This window comes from Falco rusticolus, chromosome 4, assembly GCF_015220075.1.
Source record: "Falco rusticolus isolate bFalRus1 chromosome 4, bFalRus1.pri, whole genome shotgun sequence".
Taxonomy (NCBI): domain Eukaryota; kingdom Metazoa; phylum Chordata; class Aves; order Falconiformes; family Falconidae; genus Falco; species Falco rusticolus.
In genome coordinates, this window is record NC_051190.1 from 33,362,279 (window position 1) to 33,382,276 (window position 19,998).

Genomic DNA, 19,998 nt, shown 5'->3' on the forward strand with positions numbered 1-19,998 from the left:
ACAAGGGAATTCCAGCTGCTCCAGCCAGTAAATCAGATTCATTGGGGGCCCAACTTAAACAGTTCTATGCAAATACATGGAGCATAGGAAATAAACAACAGGAGTTATGAGACATGCATGCACCTGCAGGGCTACAACCTTACTGGCATCATGGGGACATGGTGGGATAACTCTTATGGCTGGAGTGTTGGAATGGAAGGATGCAAGCCCTTTATGAAGGACAGTTAGAGGAGACGAGGGGGGTGTCACCCTCTACGTCAACACCCAGCTGGAGTGCACAGAGCTGCGTTCGGGGATGGATGAGGAGCTGGCCGAGAGCTTATAGGTCAGGGTTAAAGGGAGGACAGAGACAGGTGATTATAGTGAAGGTCTGACACAGGCCACCTGACTAGGAAGACTGAGTGGATGAGGCCCTTTATAGGCAGAGAGGAGCTGCCTCATATTCAAAAGTCCTGGTCCTCCTGGGGGACTTCAACCACCTCAATACCTGTTGGAGGAACAACACAGCAGGGCATAGGCAATCCAGGAGGTTCTTGGAATGCATTGATAGTAACTTCCTTCTCCAAGTGACAGAGGAGCCATCAAGGAGAGGTGTCATGCTGGACCTTGTTCTCACCAACAGGGCGGGGCTGGTGGGGAATGTGAAGCTTAAGGGTGGCCTTGGCTGCAGTGACCACAAAATGGTGGAGTTTAAGATCCTTAGGACAGTGAGGAGAGCCTATAGCAAGATCACTACCCTGGACTTCAGGAGAACAGACTTCAGCCTCTTCAGGGATCTGCTTGGTGGAGTACCATGAGACAGAGCCCTGGAGGGACAAGGTGCCCAAGAAAGCTGGTTAGTATTCAAGGATCACCTCCTTCAAGGTCAGCAGCGATGTGTCCCAACAAAGATGAAGCTGGGCAAAAGCACCAGGAGATCTGCATAGATGAACAAGGAGCACCAGGACAAAATAACACACAAGAAGGAAACCTACAGGGGGTGGAAGCAAGGACACATAGCCTGGGAAGAATGCAGAGAAACTGTCCATGCAGCCAGGGATCAGGTTAGGAAAGCTAAAGCCCTGATTGAATTACATCTGGCCAGGGACATCAAAGGCAATAAAAAAAGGTTTCTATAAGTGTGTCAGTGATAAAAGGAAGACTAGGGAAAACATGGGCCATCTCCAGAAGGAAATGGGAGACCTGGTTACCCAGGACATGGAGGAAGTTGAGGTACTCAATAACCTTTTTCACCTTGATCTTTACTAGCAAGTGCTCCAGCCACACCACCCAACTTCCAATCAGAAGTAACAGGTGAACAAGGTAACAAGAAGAAAGTAACAAGGGTGAACAAGGACCTCAGAAGCCTGCGTAATAAAACCATCCACATCAATCCTGGGTAGAGAAAGGGAAATGTATTCCCTCATCTTCTCCAGAAGGCAGCTCCCCCAGCACAGCAAGGGCATTAATGCCAGGGTAAAGCACACAGCCATCATTTGTATTATGTTCCCAAGCTCAGCAAAATAAAGAGATAAGCAGTGCTGCCAACAGACTCCATGACCTGCACAGGAGCTTGCCACTTCATAAATACTATAGCTATTAGCACACTTAATATAAAACTGCCATTGTCTTGTGTGCATGTTGGGCATCAAAAAAAGGCTGTGGTGGCCTGACCTTGGCTGGACACCAGGCAGCTCTATCACTCTCCTCCTTGGCAGGGCAGGGGAAGGGGGAGAAAATAAGATGAAAAAAACCTCATGGGTCAAGATAAAGGCAGTTTAATAAAGCAAAAACAAAGGCCATGCACAGAAGCAAAGGAAAATAAGAGATGTTATTCTCTGCTTCCCATTAGCAGGTGATGTTCAGTCACTTCCCAGGAAGCAGAGGTTTAGTATGCCTAGTGGTTGCTCCAGAAGACAAATGTAAATAATAAATGCCCTTCCTTCCTCCTCCTTTCTCTTCACTTTATTGTTGAGCAGATGTCATATGCCACAGAATATCCCTTTGGTTAGTGTGGGTCAGCTGTCCTGGCTGTGCCCCCTCCCAAGATCCTACCCACTCCCAGCCTGCTGGCGAGGGGGAATGTGGCAGAGCCAGCCCTGGTGCTGTGCCAGCCCTGGTGCTGTGCCAGCCCTGCTCAGCAGGAGCCGGAGCACCGGTGTGTTATCAGCACCTCTCTGGCTACCAATACAAATCACAGCTTTGATGGCTGCTATGGGGAAAATTAACGCCATCTCAGCCAGACCAAATGCACTCCCACACTACTTCCTAGAACATTCTTGCTATGCCTCGAGTCTTTCTTGGTCTAGCCAGTAACAATTAGACATTCTTCATAAAACTTGTTTGTCTTTCAAAGAAATAAGACAAAAAACAAAACTTTTTTTTTAATGGCTAAACCAAGATGAAACAAGACAGTTCTCTTAAAGCAAGCAGTACTTTATTGTGTTGTATCCTTTCAATGTACAGGCTAAAGCACTCATACATACACGAGTAAAATAATGTACGTACATTCTTAAACATAGATTGCAAAATGCATACTGCTGTATTTATAAGCAGCACTGATAGACTCTCTTATTTAGCCTCCTTCCTCACTACCTTAAGAATCTGGGCCCCAAGTTTGACCAAATCACTTCAGACTTACATGGACAGCTATATGCACATGAATTTCTGCAGTCCATATGTAACAGAACAATTAATGTGGAATAGTTAGATGGTAATCTAGCCCTGACAAGGCCACATCACTACAGACAACTCACCTGATAGTTGTGTAACACTGGCAGGTCAACATGGATATTTTTCACAGTTCCGTCATACCATTCAAACTGCATCATTGCTTTCTAGAAGGATGAATAATTTAGTTATGTGTTTACAGAAGCCTATATAAGCTACACTAACGTGAAATTCCTTCCAGAATCATTCTTAAGAATGGTCTAAGTATTTCATTTCAATCTATGACTCAAATTTCAGTTAAATTCTTTCTATAGGCTTTCACTAACTTATAAAGTACTGATTTTAATTAGGAAAATGTAGCAATAGAAAGAAAAAAACCCCAAACCCCAACAAACCCAAGAAAAATAAAGGGCCCTCATTACTTACCTCATGCAGAGTTGATGATACTGTTTTTTTAAGAATAGGTATAAATTCTTCCACAGGAGAGAAAGCATTAGGAGCCAAAACTTGATATAGGTTTAACTTTTTAGCTATAGTAAGAAACAAAGAAATTAAACAAAACACATGCTTTGCCTTTAATTCACGTTCTACACCTGTTAAGCTTTTCTTTCTGTGTTACCTTTCAATCCATATGTCTTCAACCAGTCCGCTGAGGTTTTGGCCAGGACACATGGTGTTTGAATAACTAACGGTCCTTCATGATTTGGAGGCTTTGGTAAGAAGTTGGAAGGTGTTGTATTTGCAAATTCTATGGAAACCTAAAAGAGATTTTAAGAAAAACTCTTGCAAATTTTAGCATTAATTTTTTCTTACCCTCAATCCAAAATACTCAACGTGGAATATAGTTTTACTTATGTTCACTAAAGTGCTGGGATTTCAACAAGCAAAACAGTTTTGGGGGACAACGTTCCACTAACTTCACTATGCTTGCCACAATGCAAAAACCCACGGGGAAATTAAAATATTGTGGTTATGCATACTGGCATGAAAACAGCCAATCGTTTCTCTAAGAAAAGTAAGTCTCAAAAGGATCGCCATTACACACAGACCAAATCTTGACTGTTCCATTTTCTGCCTGCACTGAGCACAGAGTCAAATGAACCACATTCTACCTTCATTCACACCAATGGAAACAAGTCGATAAAATCTACTATAGGGCACTAGCATTCCTTTATTTCAAAAAGGGGTAAGAGACCTTTGTTTTATGAATGGAAAGAAGTTTGTGGAGATGTTTTTTCATACAGAAGGTTTGACTAATAAGTTTCTGAAATGACATGCTTTTATTGAGGGATATAGAACCTTCCAAGTCATTTCAGGGTGACTTCTGCTTAGTATGTAGTCTACATGGTCCTTCGTAATTATAAGGTTGGAAGAGAGATTAAAGAATTCTATATATACAGAATAGGGAGGGTGAGGGAAAACAAAATTAGAAATATTATTCACAAATAACCAGTTTTCCTCCTGTCTAGGATGCCTCAGGTCAGATGACCAGATATAGGAGGATACCCAATGAAAGCTCTCAGTCCCTCTTTCACAGAATCACAGGAGGTTCTCTTTCTTCCACACCCATATTTCATCAAAAGCACTTAGAAGTTACTTCATTGGGGAAAAGACAAACAAGGTAAGAACCTCTGGTATGTTGGTCAAATAAGGCATAAAAATAGAAACATTACCAAGGGTGCCAAATCCTCAAAATAAGACAGGACCAACATAGAGACAGATGTCTAACAGACAGACTGTAGCTTCCCAACTTCCATGCTACTAATATATCTAGACAAGCCCTTAGGATTTTGCAGATGATTTAAGTGTCCATCTGAATCATGTAGGAGTAAGTATCTTTTTCCCATTTAAAGGACTGTTGGAACTTCATTCAAATGACCATGCATACTGTTAGGGTAGCTATTCTCTTAGATTTCCATTATGATCATGGTACAATGTTCTTTTTATCGCATTTTGGTTGGTTTATAAAACTTGCTGCATTTTGGAGAACATCTAGCAAAATGTCTCTACTGGTTTTGGCCTTCGTTTGTTCTTACAATGGATGGCCAATATATAATATACGAAGTTCACTTATCAAAATACCTGAGTAGTCATATAATTTTTTTTTCATACTGTGAACACTAAAACCTTCTACCCTTGATACTTCAAAGTACACCTGAAAATAAAAAGATACATACATCTGCTAATCTACTAACAAGAGAACCACCAATTCTTCTTTGAAAACTCTGCTTGATGGTCTTGAGTAGGTCCTTAGCCTTCTGGGATTCCTGAAGTAGCAGACGAAAATCACTGCTATCAAAATTCTGTACATATAAAAAAAAAGGGGGAAAAAAAGTTAACTACTATTCAAACACTAACTAAACAGAGCTTTCTTACTCTGATGTGTGTACGTCTATACAAGACTGCCTGGCACAGCAGAATTGAGTGTAAATATATCTAATGCACTGCATGTAAGTTAGTCATCATTTTATAAACAAGATAATATTTTATTATTTTGAATTGGTCTACCATAAGCCACTGCTTTGATCCTATTAATCAGCTTTATGTCAGCGAACAGTATCTGCAAAATTTATTGCACTTTTAGGAAAGCATTTTCACTTGCAGAGAAAAAATTAACTACAGGTTTACTGAACACATCCTTAGCACTTCTATGACACAGACTTTCAGCACCAAGTCTTGCTATAAACTTCCACACAGATGATAATTAGTTTACCTTCTCAACGTGAAGAATCATCAAAAAGAGAAAAATGCTTTGCCTCTCTAGCTGTCACCTACCTCTCCCTTTGAAGAGTAGCAATGATAACGGCCTCTTACAGCTTCTGCAAAGTTCTTTAGAACTGCCTACATATATAAATAGGAAGAAAAAGAGTTACTTTGATTTCAGTTTTGGTATTCAATTCTTAATTAGAGACAGAAAGAATCTTTGAGGTACATGTCATGAGAAAGCCAAAGTAACTATGCTTCCATTGTTTCCTTACCAGTCTTATTTTAGTAAGGCTGAAAAACTAATTCAGTAAAGAAATTCGTGAAACAGGCAATACGGGTCAAGTTCATTCACCTTGTGTTAAAATGCCAGGCACTTTCTCTTCCTTTGAACGCAGGCTTGTGCTAGGCAGATCAAAGGCATATCACTGAAGTCTACAAGTATAAATGTTAGGCTATCCTTCCCTTGCTTGTAATTACCTCTTAAATCCTTTTCTGTTTTCACCTCCCCCATCTCCTTCTCTCCTACCATCTACCACTACAATCCCCTTCCCCATGACTGCAATGCCCTTACTGCATTCAACCTTCTCTTCAAACCAGGATTTCAGTGGTGTCTTCCCTGTCACTGAAGCCACTACATGCCTTAGGGATAAGCTTAAACAAGCGATCAACACCTAAACCCAAGCTCCTATGCAGAAGCTCATCAAAAGTAACTGCTTATCCTTCTGTCCTCTTCCTTCAGGGAGTCACTGCTAAGATCTAAACCACTGTTCATGATCAACACTATAATCTGAGCAAGGCTTCTAGGTCTTGCCCTGATGCTATTCCATACCAAAATATTCCTATCCCATACTGCCATGCTCATATGATCTCACTTCCAATTCCCTGCCTTTCTGTCTCCTATGATCCTTCTCCCTACCCACTTGTCCTTACTGCAATATTGCCTACCTGAGGTCCCATCTTTCACTTTCACCTGCAAAAGAGCTCTTAGCCCTAAAGTCTTCTCTGTAAACACAAAGGATGATTATCTGGAAATAATTGCTTCCCTTCAGCTGCCAAGCCAGCTGACACCACTTGGTTGCCACTTCTGGCTTCGGTATGAACCAAGATGAATGCTCCAAACAAATCTTTTCTTGTATGCAAAACTGCTCTAAAGAAAATACAATGCTAGATCAAGAACTCTTTAATGAGTAGGTTAGCTTCCCCTCAAGTTTATGAGAGAAGATGTTGCAGCTGAATAGGAAACAAATGACAGGACACTTACGGAAGTAAGTTTTAAAACAATTACTTACAAGAGAAGCAGGATTGCTGCAATCATATGTAACAGCATGAGTCTGCAGTTTTCTCCCCAGCATACACTGCTGAGCATAGTCAGACAATATTTCCAAAGGCTGGTCAGGGCTGATATAAATAAATAAATAAGGGGGAAAAAAAAAGAATTAACAATGGCAGTAATCAAATGGGGGAAAAAGGTCATACTGAAGAAGACAGGGAGGTAAACTAAGTGGGAAAGAAATAATCAGTCATGGGAATGTAATCCAGTCATTTAGCATAACTTAATTGCCTCTCTCTTTCAGCCATTACTGAAGTACCACTACTGGGGTTTGGTCCTGTCCTGAAAACCTGAATGACAATAAAAGCACTAGGATTCTATTCCAGTTCTTAACAGCTTGTGCATGAAATGTTCTAAATTATTCTCTGATAGCCCTGGAAGCTAAAAATCAGGAATTGTGGGTTTTCCCCCTGTGACAAATGGCAATATAAAAGATTTTGAATCAGATCTTCAACTGTATGTAAGGATGTGCACTGTCTTCCAAAGGCACCAAAGAATGTAAACCTTCGTGCTTAGAACTTTGCAACCCACAGAGCTTTCATTCCCCGAGTTTTGATGGTTCTTCATGGTTAGTAGAAAGTTCTCCTTCCAGCTACACTTTGGCCAGGGACAGAAATTAAGGAAGTTTTCACTTGCACACATTATCTATAAAGTTTTGCTTTCTGTTCAAAGCAGACCTAAGCAAAACTTGGAACCTTTTAACTGAACACCGTTGTGTTCAGGAAATTAGCTGAAACGTAATCTCCATCACACTAAATACCAAGCTTGCCAAACTTGCACCATCCCTTATTTGCATATTTAAAATAAAAAAAAACCAAAATAAATTAGGAGTAGGGTAACGCTTCCAGAATCCTTACTGTAGTCTTTTTCTTATAATCCTGACTCCAGTACCGCAACTTTTCAAATGATGACAGTAGAACTACAGAATTTAAGTCCATAATTTATCTGTCTCAGCCTGGTTTCATTTATTTAATCAGACATGTCAAGTTTTCCATCAGCACCAGTAAGATCACAGACAGAAGACTATCTTTAAATGCTTAATGCTATTTTACAGCAAAATCTAGCTCATCATATAATCTTCCCAGACATGTGGACCCTTTCCGTGACACCCTTAATGATGCTGAAGGATTTTTATTGGTGCAAAATTAGAGCTAGCAGACTCTCAATGGATTAAGCGATAGCTGATCTGCAAAGCAAAAAAATGTAGCTTCATATCAGAAAAGATTTATAAATAGTAAAAAAGGGAAGGAATACAGGAATTCAGTAGTACGAAAACCCTGGATCTTAAATTTTCTATTTATTTTTGCATCAAGTTCAGATTCTTGTACCAATTCTTTATGCCAGCTAAAGTTGGTTGACACATAATGAATTTACCAGCTTCCTACAATAAAAACCAGAGAATTCAGTTCTTTCATCATAAAGACATGTTTTAAGGCTTTCAGCAAATTGCAGCCTTGACCAGGTTCCAGCTGTTGTATCCACTGTCTTGCTTCATGTAGCCTGCAGGAGAGGGCAGGAGGATGGGGATGGGCAGGAGGGGGAGAAAAAGGAATATGTACACTTAATTTGCAGGTGTTAAATAAGATAGATCATGAAGATTACTACAAATCACAGGAGCTACTAAGATATTTCATGCTTGAACAACTAGCTTGAAATGCACTTAAAATTCATTGCTTTTTTCCCCCCTCTTACAAATCACTACAGGCACAAGATGAAAAACTGCTATTATCTACAAAAAATTGCTCTAATTAAATGGAGATCTTGTTTGAAACACTTTTATTTTTCAGAGAAATCAACTTACTTACACATGAACATTGATATTTTTTGGACTCTCCCACAGAGATGAAATTTCTGTACTGAATGAGAGGCAGTACAATTGCTTCTTGTAACATAGCTGTTCATCTATTAAGCACTAATAAATAAAAAATTGTTAATGCATTATTATCCATGCTGCTTCTAGCAGGGTTATTATGTAAAAGACTAAAAATAGCAATTCCCTAAAAATAGTTGACAGCAATATCTTCAGCTACCACAGAGAAAAGCTTCCAATAAAAAGCCATACAGATTCAAATATTTGTTAAGGAGTACAGAGACAGAACCTGCAAACCTGGGGTGATCCAGCCAATTTGTTAATGGGGCAGGAAACGGGGAATATTTGTTGTACTGTTGTCACTTTTTCTTCTTAGCTGATGGGCACGTGAAACAACATACTGATCTAGAATGGGCATATTCACCCACAAAGCAATTACTAAAAATGTTTGATAAATATTCATGGTTAGGGCTAAACAACAGTTCAGATATTAAGGCTAGGCAAGCCAGACTATGTGGAAATCAAGTTTTCTTGAAGGAGTTTTATTTAAAACACACAAATGAAAAATGCAGGTAATAGAAATTGATGTAAAATAATTCCTGAATGCAGAAAATGAAATTGTACAAAGTTTCAAAGTTAGATAGTAAACCAGCTACGTTATACCTTCCTTCCTTAATACAAAAGCTTTATAGAAATAAAGAGCAGAATAAAGAAAAAGCTTCTTTTGGGACTTCAGGAACCAAGGTTCTGACCAAAATTCTGAAGTGTGCCTTGTTGCCACAAAACATAAAAGCATAAGGAAACAATATTTACTATAAATAGCTCTATGTGCAACTTGTTTCTATCTCTTACAGCTGCTTGTTAGGCAAGTTTATTCAATTGAGAATGCTAGTACAAGAATTGAGAAATTTCAAGATATTAATAAGGCGAGTATTATTATTATAGTACATAGAGAAGTTTGTTTTTATCTAGACATTAGCATTCAAAGACATTTAGAACATACTTTTTTCCAACAGAAAACTATTGTATTGTATATTTTGAATTTAAGCAGTTTTTTTCTACTAAGTTCCTGACTTGTAGTTACACAAAAGCTTAATTAGTAAGTTACAATTGTCAAAGTCTGCTTATTATTACTTACCAAGAGGTCCTTCTGAAAATCCAGTAGTTGAGGTCCGTAACTCATATGAGACACATGAACCATAAGTCCAACTTTGGTCCCTTTTATGAGGCCAAACACCTTAAAAGAGAAAAGTTACTGTAAATACTAAGCTTATTGAAAGTTTAATAGTTTTACTGTTTATTCTGTACAACACTATTTAAAAATCAAATATTAGGTATTTATTTTCACTTTAAACTTTTTAGCATAAAGATAACACAGTGACAAAGCCAAGGGAAAGGAAAAAAAAACCAGGAAAAAAAAAAGAAGAAAAAAAAAGAAAAAAAAGAAAAAAAAAAAAAAGAGATGCCTCCTGACTCCCAGTTTATGCTTACCAGTGAATCACATTACCTCCTTCCCAAGACAAACTATTAGTTATTTGAGAGGATAAAAATAACTTTGTCTACAGAATCTCCTTCACATTAAACCAAGCAACTTTGTGGAAGCCAGATTCTGGAATGCTGCTTCTTTCTCTATCCCCTTTGAGAGGCAGTTTTGTCCCTTTCCCACTCCTGAGCATTAGCACGACTAGGCACAGTAAGCGATTAACCAGCTCTGCAAGAGAGGGCACAACGGACTACAAGACAGCTCCACTCCAGTCAGAGCTTAAGCTCAGCGTTGTCTGCTCCCATCTAAATCGCAGAGAGGTCCTGATGATTAAGACTGCTAAGAGAAAGAAAAAGACTGGATCTAGGAAGCAGAAAACTGCATACCAATGAAAGTTCAAGAAAACCAATCCATTTTCAAGATATGTATCACTGCATGATGTATAACTCCCAGTAAATAACAAAAATACATAAGCTTTCTGGAAGCTACTTTTCACTAGCATTCAAAAGTTAATTTATTCTTTAATGCCATATACAGTTCCAGTGTAAAAATATACTGCAAAGTTAAAGTTACCTTTCTGCTGTCCTGCAACAGCCACTGAATTCGCTGCTGATAAAGTTCGATCACTCTGACAAAAGGCATAGCACACATTTAGCTAAGGCATTTTCTTGCATTGTACACTGATGTAACAATCAACCACTTGTCTTCATCACATCCTTTCTCTCACATATGCAAAATCTGTGAGAAACAGTATTTAAAAATACTGTTTTCAGTGTTCTCACACAAGTGGTTGTGGCAGGGCTAACCATTTAAAAACTTCTTCCCTTAAAGCTGTTTGACTGATTAGATATGAAGCTGTCTTGAAAACTGGATCACTGAAATGTTTCCTCCTTAGTTGCTGGCTTATTCTGTTCAGAGATAGGAGAGGGGTATTCACCATGTGTATGTGTGAGTGACAGAAGCTCAGGCAAAACTAAGTTTAGTTCATCACACACAGGTTAGCAGCAGCAGATGCGTTTAACACAAACTACCCTATGGCTTAAAACAGTCGTGAAATACAATCTTGTCATTGAAAGGCAGCACACTCATTGAAGTACTGGACTAAATGCAGCACAACTTTTAACAATTCCATTTCAAAACAGGTATAACCTGAGCTAAAACAATATGCTTGCTGTCCTCTAAAATTGTTTTTCAACCAACTTATTTTTAATACCATGAGCACAGTTTTTACAATTTGGCAAATAAAGTTTAAATCAATAAAGGGGGAATACCTTTCTGCTTTTTCAAAGTGCTAAAGCTACTTTTTTAAACCAGATTTGCAGACAGTTTGCTTAGATGGTGCAGGGCCCAAGTACCAAAGGTGGACCTTCTCAAGATTTTGGATCTTCATAACTAACACAGTGAGGTATGCTGAAGTAGTGGCACTCCTAGGAACAGTCTAGGAGTGAAAACCAGCAAAAACACGATTACAGCTTTTTCCCCCCTCAATTTAAGTTTCCTTAATTTTATAATTTTAAAATTCACTTAGAAAACTTCTAATTTCCACAGATCATGACTAGATCCATGACTTGAAACTAATCCAAGTTACAGTAAACATAACCCACAAATATGCAGTATTACCTGTGAAAACCCAACCATTTACTAGCTACCTTTCTAAAATGAGCTAACTGCTTCAGTTCAAAACCTGGTTAATAGGCATCTTCATTAAAAAAACCTCAGCTGTAGTGACATATAATTATCACCTACCCTAAATTTCAGCAGAAAGGATTTAATGCTGAGATACTCTGAAGTTCCCAAAGGTAACAAATTATAATTGAAGGCAGTACCTGCAGTCACGGGGGATAGGGATATAGAATGTCATGCACCAAAATCATAAACAAGATGGATACTTACTCAGAAAGTCTGGATTCAAAATCAGTAACCGTCTCTTCTGTAAACTCTATCTCTTCAACACAATTTCCTGAATTCCTGGAACACTATGTATAATTAACATCAAAGATGCACACAATTACAACTGACTAAAGAAAGGGCAGTGTTGTACTTACAAAATAATATTGCCTTCATTTACCAGATGCTCTAATGTTAATTTCAAGGATTCTAAACTGTGGTTTCTTAGCCATTCCTCTGTGGTTTGCACCTTTTTAGACTGTATTTTCTTCATCTGTACTCCCTATAGATGAAATAGAAAAAATCAAATGCAGCATGAGAAATGAAATGTGCTGTTCCAACGTGACAAAAATTTAAGTCCCAAGGACAGCTGCTAGTAGGCAATGCATATCCAAGAACAACATAATTTTAGGTACTGGCATACACTTTTGGATGTGGGATGCAAAGGAAAAGAAGCTTTCAGAATATTCCCTGATTGTGAGCTAAAGAAAGGGTAAGAAGAGGTTAGTCTGGAGGAGACAGGAAGACAAGAAACAGGAGAGTTTAGTAAAAGAATTAAAATAAATACCCCAGTGAGTTACAAGGGAGGGAGAAAAATTAAGCATTTCCAAAACCTGCCTCACAGAGTTTGAAGGGGTATATATTTGGTTTCTGCTTTTCTGAAGAAAAAATCAGTACCAACAGTTGATGTACCTTTATTGTTTTGTGTGTTCATGGACTGATTAAACTCTGCAGAGAAATTATACGTAGTTTAATGACTTTAGTGATTTTATCTATCAAATTGTCTGTGTGTATATGTAAATATATGTAAGGAAACATATCAGTTGTCTATCAGCTTATTTATTCCCCATTCTGTATTTTATGGTGGGTATGTGTTACTTTTCTAGTTACTCCATTTAGCAGGAAAACTAACATGCCTACCAGCAGATCTTGTGTCTTGGTGATATACATTACCAGCAATCCATCATCTGGTCCTAGATGAGGCATAGTAAAATCTTGCCATGGTGGATGATCACCCTGTAGACTGGATTTTGTGGTCACGCTACAAGACAATTAATTTCATGGGATTACTTACAACATTCTCGTATTATCATAAACTCTTTACAAGTTTTTTTCAGTAGGAAGTTTTTATGCTTTGACATTTGTTTACACACTCTATTTGATGCATGACAAACGTTCTGAAAGGACATAGTACATAGTTTATACAAGCTACAGTTTTTACTCTATAGCTATATATGAAAACCCAAGAAGACTTTTTAACAGTATCCTCACCCAACTTTTGCCAAAACCTGATCATTGTCCAACAACGGTGCCATTTTCCTGATGTGTGTATCCATTAGATGAATAAACTTAGCCTTGTTCAAAAAATGCAAAAAGACAAAAGTATTAGAGTAAAAAGCTTAAACCCTCAGGAATACATACTATTTTAAAAGGTATTAATAGTCAGCAACTTATATGATAATTACACTGCATGTGGGACAACAGGAAATTAAACAACAGCTGCAAAGAGGAGTTACAATTATCCACCTATAGAAAACACATTTAGGAACTACCCTGCAAGAGCTATTTGTTAAAGGTTTTTTGCAGTTAATTATGTACGCACAGCTGCCGGGAGACTAGCCACACAGCTCAGACAGAAGGAAAGATTAACCAAAGCAAAACAGCGGTCTCCGAACGAGTGTGAGCCGCCACGGGGCTGCGGCGGGGATGGGGCCGTGTAGGTGAGCTGCCCCTCGGGTTTAGCCGCAGCAACGTCAAGGCAAAAACGATCATAAAATGCTGTTTTTCATTTGGCAGGGCTGCGCTGCCTCATGCCGTCCCCAACCACCCGCGCCCTTTCGCTCACCAAAGGGTGTCAGCGGAGCCCTCTGCCCGCAGCCTCCCGGCCCCCCCAGACTTGCCTCTCGTCGCCTCACCTCACCTCACGGGGGAAAGGCCCCTCGGCGCCCCGACCCCGCGCGTCCCGCCCGCTGGTGCCTCTCACCTCATGAGGGAAAGGCCCCTCGGCTCCCCGACCCCGCGCGTCCCGCCCGCTGGGCTTCTCCTCTCCTCACCTCACGAGGAAAAGCCTCCCCCGTTGCCCCCGCGCCCCCAGCCCGGACACGTCCCGAAAGCCCGGGCTCCCACCGCGCCCGTGACAGGGTTTCCCCTAAGCCCCTTCTGGCGAAGGTACCTGCCGGCACTCAGCCGACCCGACCCTTCCCCCGTGCGGGCCCGGGGCAGCCCAGCCCCACGCCCCGCTGGGCCCGCCGCGTTGCGGCGTTGCCGGTGGAGACAGGCCGGCCCCAGCGGCGGGCGGAGCGGGCGGCGGCGGCGGGCGGGTCCGCGGGGGGCGTGAGGAGCCACCCGGGCGCGAGGCCCGGGGCCAGTTCCAGTCAGCGCAGCCGGGGCCAGTCGCTTTAGTAGACAATTTATTTTGATAAACTTGCTCAATAACAAAAATACAAGTGAAGAAAATTATGTTCATTTTATACAGTTTGTATTAACATTTGTTTGGAAATCATTAATTGAAAAATGTTCTAAACCAATTAGAAAACAATCCTCAGTAAAGGCCGGGGCAGGGGACGCAGGCGGTTGGGTGTCAAGCTGCGAGCGACACGATGCCCAGGCAGGACAACCCCTTGCAGACACCGTTTCCTTCATTATTTTCATCCTTCACAAAGGTTTTAAAGGACAGCTTTCATTTTTATCGTGTGTGTGTGTGTTGGGGCAAACAGTAATCTACAGTCGTGTTCCGAAGTGGTTAAACGATGGCTCTGAAACACAGGTATGACAGGAGGGCCCTCGGCTGCTTCACTCCAGCCAGAGGACCAGGCTCAGGTGGTGGTGCAGGCTACCAGCACCTTCGGGAAACTGGTATCACTGGCCAGCAAGATTAACAACGGAAAGCGACTTTCAATAGACTGGTGTGTTCAGGGAAGCACACCCTCCCCAGGTCTGAGACAAACAGCTTCCAGGCAAATATTTCAGCTGAGCTCAACGCAAGATTTATACAGACAAATCCACTAGTTTTCTTTCTGAAGGTATTTCAAGCTTCTGATCTTACATTTTGTTGGCCAAACAAACAACATAGTGTGCAACAACATAGTGTGCACAAATTACATTACGATGGGACGTCAAACCTTTGGGGGAATTCTGAAGCAAAAGACTAAATAAGAATCTTTAGTGACATATGAAATGAGCTGTCCTTCAAAAAGTTACAATTAATGGCTGGCAGAATCAGAAAAGTTTATGTAAACACTCAACACAAATATGGGATTACCTTTGGAGAAGATACACATGGAAACATTTGCTTTTCATGAACTGAAAAAGTCTACAGATGTTTAGGCATGTTCAATACGAACTTCCCGTAGTTTAAAACAAAATCTTGTGCAAATAAAACCTATAAATAGTCTTCAGCAGATCTTACAGTGATGCTCTTAGGTATGAAAAGAATGCACACAACTTTAAAATAAAAGTAACAGACATAAGTTTGACAAATGATTGCACCATAAAACAGTGTTTTATATACAGTTTACAAGATATGATTTTCTGCTATAAATTAATACTGTACTATATAGTACTTAGTGACCTTATTAAAAGCAACTGTTGACAGCTGTCTCTTAATTACCGGGTGCTTTTATTTTAAATGCAGTTGGCTGCATCTATTTCTGGACTTAAAATGCTCAAATATTTAATTAAACTATCTACTTGTTAAATCTCTGCTATCATTTCATAATTCATAGCAATAGCATTGGCAGATCAGATATATTTCCAGCCAGCCAGCCACAGTCTTGGTATGCTCCAAAATAAGTGGTTTTTTTTTTTTTTATTAAATTATGATCCATTTAATCTAAGCCTAAATCCACTGTATACATGATGTTACTATAACTGAAATAAGCTGCGGAGGGGAGAAGAAATCTTAGCAACTGAGGAACTCCCACCGCCACCACCTGTGTTTGTTAAAAAAATCTCCTAGAACTATTTACAAGTGGCATTTCTGAAAATGAAGAGCTCCCCCCCAACATAATTTATGATTTATTTTTTTAAAGTGAATACTTCAGCTTAGGATACAACAGTGATAACACCAAAAATTTAGACACACAACCAGCTGATGAACCCTGCACTTTGTCTCACATCACTAGGGGCCAACATCACTAGGGACCTCACACTGCTCATGCAGATAAAGGCTTAAATTAGGAACCAAATCATATTTAATCCATCACTTCCAAGGAGGTGCTCAGCTGTATTTACAGACAAGTATGCTTTAAAAAAAATTTAGTGAGCCCTAAACACTCCCTTCTACCTGTGAGTGAGCTGACTGGAAAAAAAAGTTCACTTATAGGCCATTCCAGTGACAAGTTTGCTTTTCATTTGAAATCTTTGAACAAACTTAATTCAGCAAATAACCTTTTCATATTAAAATACCTGGGGAGGGGGAGAGGGAAGAGGTGGAGGAGGACAGGGACCCATTAGGGTCTGAATGGCACACAGTTTAAAAGAATTGTGCAAATTGTCTTATTTCAAACATTTAAGCTTATCAGATAAGTGATTATTTTGGGAACTGATTATATTTTATCAACAATCTCATTCCAAAATACTCTTTCGCTAACATTTTAGGAAAATGTCTATTCAGTAATGCAGTTCTAATAAGCTCAATGAAACAGCACTTGACAAATACCATTTTTTTGTGTTCATAATGAATCTCAGGTAAACCACGTATTAACTGGAAAACAAATACTGATGGTGCAGGAAGCTTTCCTGGGACACTAAACTGTACTTTCTGCAAGGTTAGATTAAGTAGTGAATTAAGATATCTATGGATTCAAATGTTTATCCTTGTGTTGAAAAATAAAACTACCTTTAGTGAGGAATATTTACTCCAAATTTGGGTGGCCCTTAAATGCACATTTAAAATTACAGCTTTAGTAAACAAGGCATATATTATTTAAACAATTATATTGCTCATTTTTTTTTTGGTAAAGATGAATTAATACTCAAAATAAAAATAAGTTCTTCCATCTTTGCAGTGGAATAGTGTTTGTATGACTTTAAAGATTGCATTTTACATGTGCTAGAGAAATGCTAACCTATAGTAAAATGCTGTGCTTGACCATGTATGAATGCTAATGTAACAATGCAGTAGAAAAAGAGACTTTCTGTACAACAGTTGCTAATAATTTAAATAGTGTCAGTTTCCCAAAATCAGGATTTTAACTTTAAGGTATGACATGATCTCACCTTCTACCCTCATATACAAATAAATTACCATAAAAAGAATTTTAGCTTAACTTAAAATTGCACCTAGAAAGGCATGGGATCGTTTGTACCTATTACAAAAACTGTTAAAATCAAGGGCTGCTACAAAGAATGAGGTAAACTGAAGACTCTCAGCTATGTGGCCTTCAGAGAAATGGCTTTTTTCTATTGAGTTCTAGTTTTGCACACCACAGTGTTTTGCTAGCAAAGCGTTCTGAGTTCTTTTCCAGGAACCATTTGTGTGTATATACATATATATACATATATGTGTATATACACACACACACATACACACACACTGTATACTGCATCAGCAAAATATATATATATATTTATATATATATTTATATAAATATAAGGAAGAAATCCCCCTCTAAAATGTTCCTTAGTGTTTTTCTAGAACTTATGGGGGAGGAGGGGATGTATGTCTTCTCGCCATTACATACATTTAGAGAACATGATTTGATCTATTGGCTTCTTGGTGCAGTAATGCAAGATTGATCCACATTGGTGCCGAAGGCTTTGCTCATCAGAAGGAAGATGTAAAATACTAATCTCCTAAACAGCGAGGCCAGCCTCACTTGAATTCCTCTGCAACCCTCTGGTCTACCACAAAGTTCATAAATACTTTGACTTCCAAATCATTAGACGTTAAAAACAGGAACAGTACAGTAACATGGGGCATTATGCTTCTCAGTGTAAAGCATTCTTCACTAGTTCCTATCACAGTGCAGACCCGACTGCATTAAAATATGCTCAGGAGATTAGTTGACGTTGTCTGTATTTGGTTACGGGAAAGGCTCTCCTTTTTTTTATCCAAAGTGCATAGTGAGAACAAGTCAAAGCATTCTTCTTTTCAGTAAGTGTTTCATAGTCTGATTTAAGCATCCTCCTGAGAATGCAATTCCGATGTCTTGCTCTTTTCCAAAATAGTCCTGCAGTTCAGACATTCATCAGCCAGGTAAACAAACTTTGCCAGCAAATAGAAGTCCCACTATTGTAAAGAAAATGGATAAGACAAACAGTACATACGAAGACCCAACCACTGTGTTATTGGGTAATTTATATGGTTGACCTCCAACTTCATTGATGTAAAATCCAATTGGAAATATTAGGGCTGCCATACAGAATAGAATCACTGCAAAGAAAGAAGAGAAAAAAAGAGTCACTGCTGTGTTAAAGTGAGAATATTTATCCATTCCTAGAGCAGTCCAGACAAGCAAGCAAAGTATTCTGACCAAACTGAACAGCTGAGATATTCTACTACCTAACTTGCTTGAAAGGACTGAGTAGGCATTATCATGCTTTTAAAACATCCCCCATCTATTCCCAAGAAAAACTAAAAACCCCCAATTTTCACTGTAATTTCAGTCCTGCTCACTAGATCATGAACTGTCTTTACAGAATAAAAATTTGGTGGATGTACCTCTACCATCATCCACAAATTTAGTCACAGAGTTCATTATTTCTTCAGTTAATTTTTCCCCAAAGTAAAGGTAAACTAACATTCAACATTGAAGAAACTCCTTTTCTATTGTCAAGAGTTGTCTTTTTTCCAACTGTAGTTGCCCTCTCCCATTCTTCCACACAAATTCCTTTTCTGTAAGTTTGCTACAAATAGAAAACACAGGTTGTCATTACAGTTTCTTTTAGATTAAAAGATGCCAGTTTCCTAGTTATATGGATGTTTCCTTATGTAATTAAATATCTTTAAGATTTTCTACCAGAATACAAAGAATGTTTTCTGATTCAGTTTAATCTAAGCTTCTTAGTGAAAAACTTCAAATTCAGACTCCATGAACAAAGAGAACCAAGCAATGAGGTTTTTTATTTCACCTGAACAGTTAGACTTATGTACGTGGTTCATGCTTACAACTGACTCTGTGTGGATGTACAAAAAAGAAACCAGAACTCCTATTAAAGCCATTAATTAGAATTACATTATGGATTTCAAAGGCTTCAGGTATCAAGAGTGGCTAACATTCCTCACAGCACATTTCAGTACACTGATCAAATCCAGGAGGGCACATCCAGGGTTGTTATCCTTCCCTTTGGATAAGTAACTCTGTTTAGTTCAAATGTAGCAATATGCTTGACCAAAGGAACGCCTTCCAAATATGGTCCCTCTAAGAGGCAAGACATTCTTCATAATAAAAAGGATTCACTTTTGAATCGGTTTGATTGTATATGCAAGAATATACAATTAGGTTTTTAATCAGTATTAGAAGAACACAATTTTATCTCATTCTACCAGTTCAGTCAACTACTAGTGCTTTACTCTTATTTCACTTCTATGTATTTCAACTTTGTTTCAAACATAATTTATTATGAGTGGAGCATGGCATCCCAATACCCATTATTCAACCAAATCTAAATTATATTGGGGGGGGGGGGGGAAGGGGCTGAACCTGCTCTGTTCTCCCACCAAGCCCAGAAATCCACATACTGACATCTCCTAACATGATGCACTGGCTACCACTGAAGCTTCTCCTAGTCCTCAAAGTGCACCTATAAACACAGCCACATGAAAAAGAAAATCCAAGCCAAGTTACAATGCTCCTACATGAATAAAGTGCATTACACGCTGATTTTTTCAGTCTTCTCTCAGTTAACAGACTGCTGCTTTTTGTTTGTTAGTAAGGGTCACAGGTGCTGTCCTTGTCTCCCCTTTCCCTACCACTAAGAGACAGAACAAACTGCGGATGCTGTTCCCTCCTTGAGCTTCCCCACAAGTCAAACAAGCAAGAGTAAAACACTCTAGCAACAGTAATAGCCATCATCTTGATCACTGGTTGCTGTGCAAGTCAGCAGTGCTGCAGCTGCTTTTCCAAAGGTACATAAATTCAGAAGCTTGCCTGTCCCCTTTGGCCTTACCAGGACAAAGTCTCCAGTTTT

At 39.2% G+C, this 19,998-nt stretch overlaps 2 protein-coding genes across 2 annotated transcripts in view; both read right to left on the reverse strand.

Moving 5' to 3' along the window:
• VWA3A (von Willebrand factor A domain containing 3A) overlaps positions 1 to 12,852 on the reverse strand; it is a 32,162-nt gene extending 19,310 nt beyond the window's left edge. The window contains exons 1-13 of the mRNA XM_037382461.1: positions 12,787 to 12,852; positions 12,024 to 12,148; positions 11,872 to 11,946; positions 10,552 to 10,606; positions 9,634 to 9,732; positions 8,491 to 8,597; positions 8,060 to 8,185; positions 6,645 to 6,753; positions 5,425 to 5,490; positions 4,827 to 4,952; positions 3,269 to 3,407; positions 3,076 to 3,179; positions 2,736 to 2,816 (exon numbers count right to left, since the gene is read on the reverse strand). Coding sequence (XP_037238358.1) covers positions 2,736 to 2,816; positions 3,076 to 3,179; positions 3,269 to 3,407; positions 4,827 to 4,952; positions 5,425 to 5,490; positions 6,645 to 6,753; positions 8,060 to 8,185; positions 8,491 to 8,597; positions 9,634 to 9,732; positions 10,552 to 10,606; positions 11,872 to 11,946; positions 12,024 to 12,148; positions 12,787 to 12,852 — 1,278 coding nt within the window. The remainder of the gene's footprint in view (positions 1 to 2,735; positions 2,817 to 3,075; positions 3,180 to 3,268; positions 3,408 to 4,826; positions 4,953 to 5,424; positions 5,491 to 6,644; positions 6,754 to 8,059; positions 8,186 to 8,490; positions 8,598 to 9,633; positions 9,733 to 10,551; positions 10,607 to 11,871; positions 11,947 to 12,023; positions 12,149 to 12,786) is intronic.
• A 1,411-nt stretch (positions 12,853 to 14,263) lies between these two features.
• MOSMO (modulator of smoothened) overlaps positions 14,264 to 19,998 on the reverse strand; it is a 33,089-nt gene continuing 27,354 nt past the window's right edge. Inside the window, exon 3 of the mRNA XM_037382821.1 lies at positions 14,264 to 18,241. Within this exon, the coding sequence (XP_037238718.1) occupies positions 18,057 to 18,241 (185 nt within the window). The 3' untranslated portion in view covers positions 14,264 to 18,056. The remainder of the gene's footprint in view (positions 18,242 to 19,998) is intronic.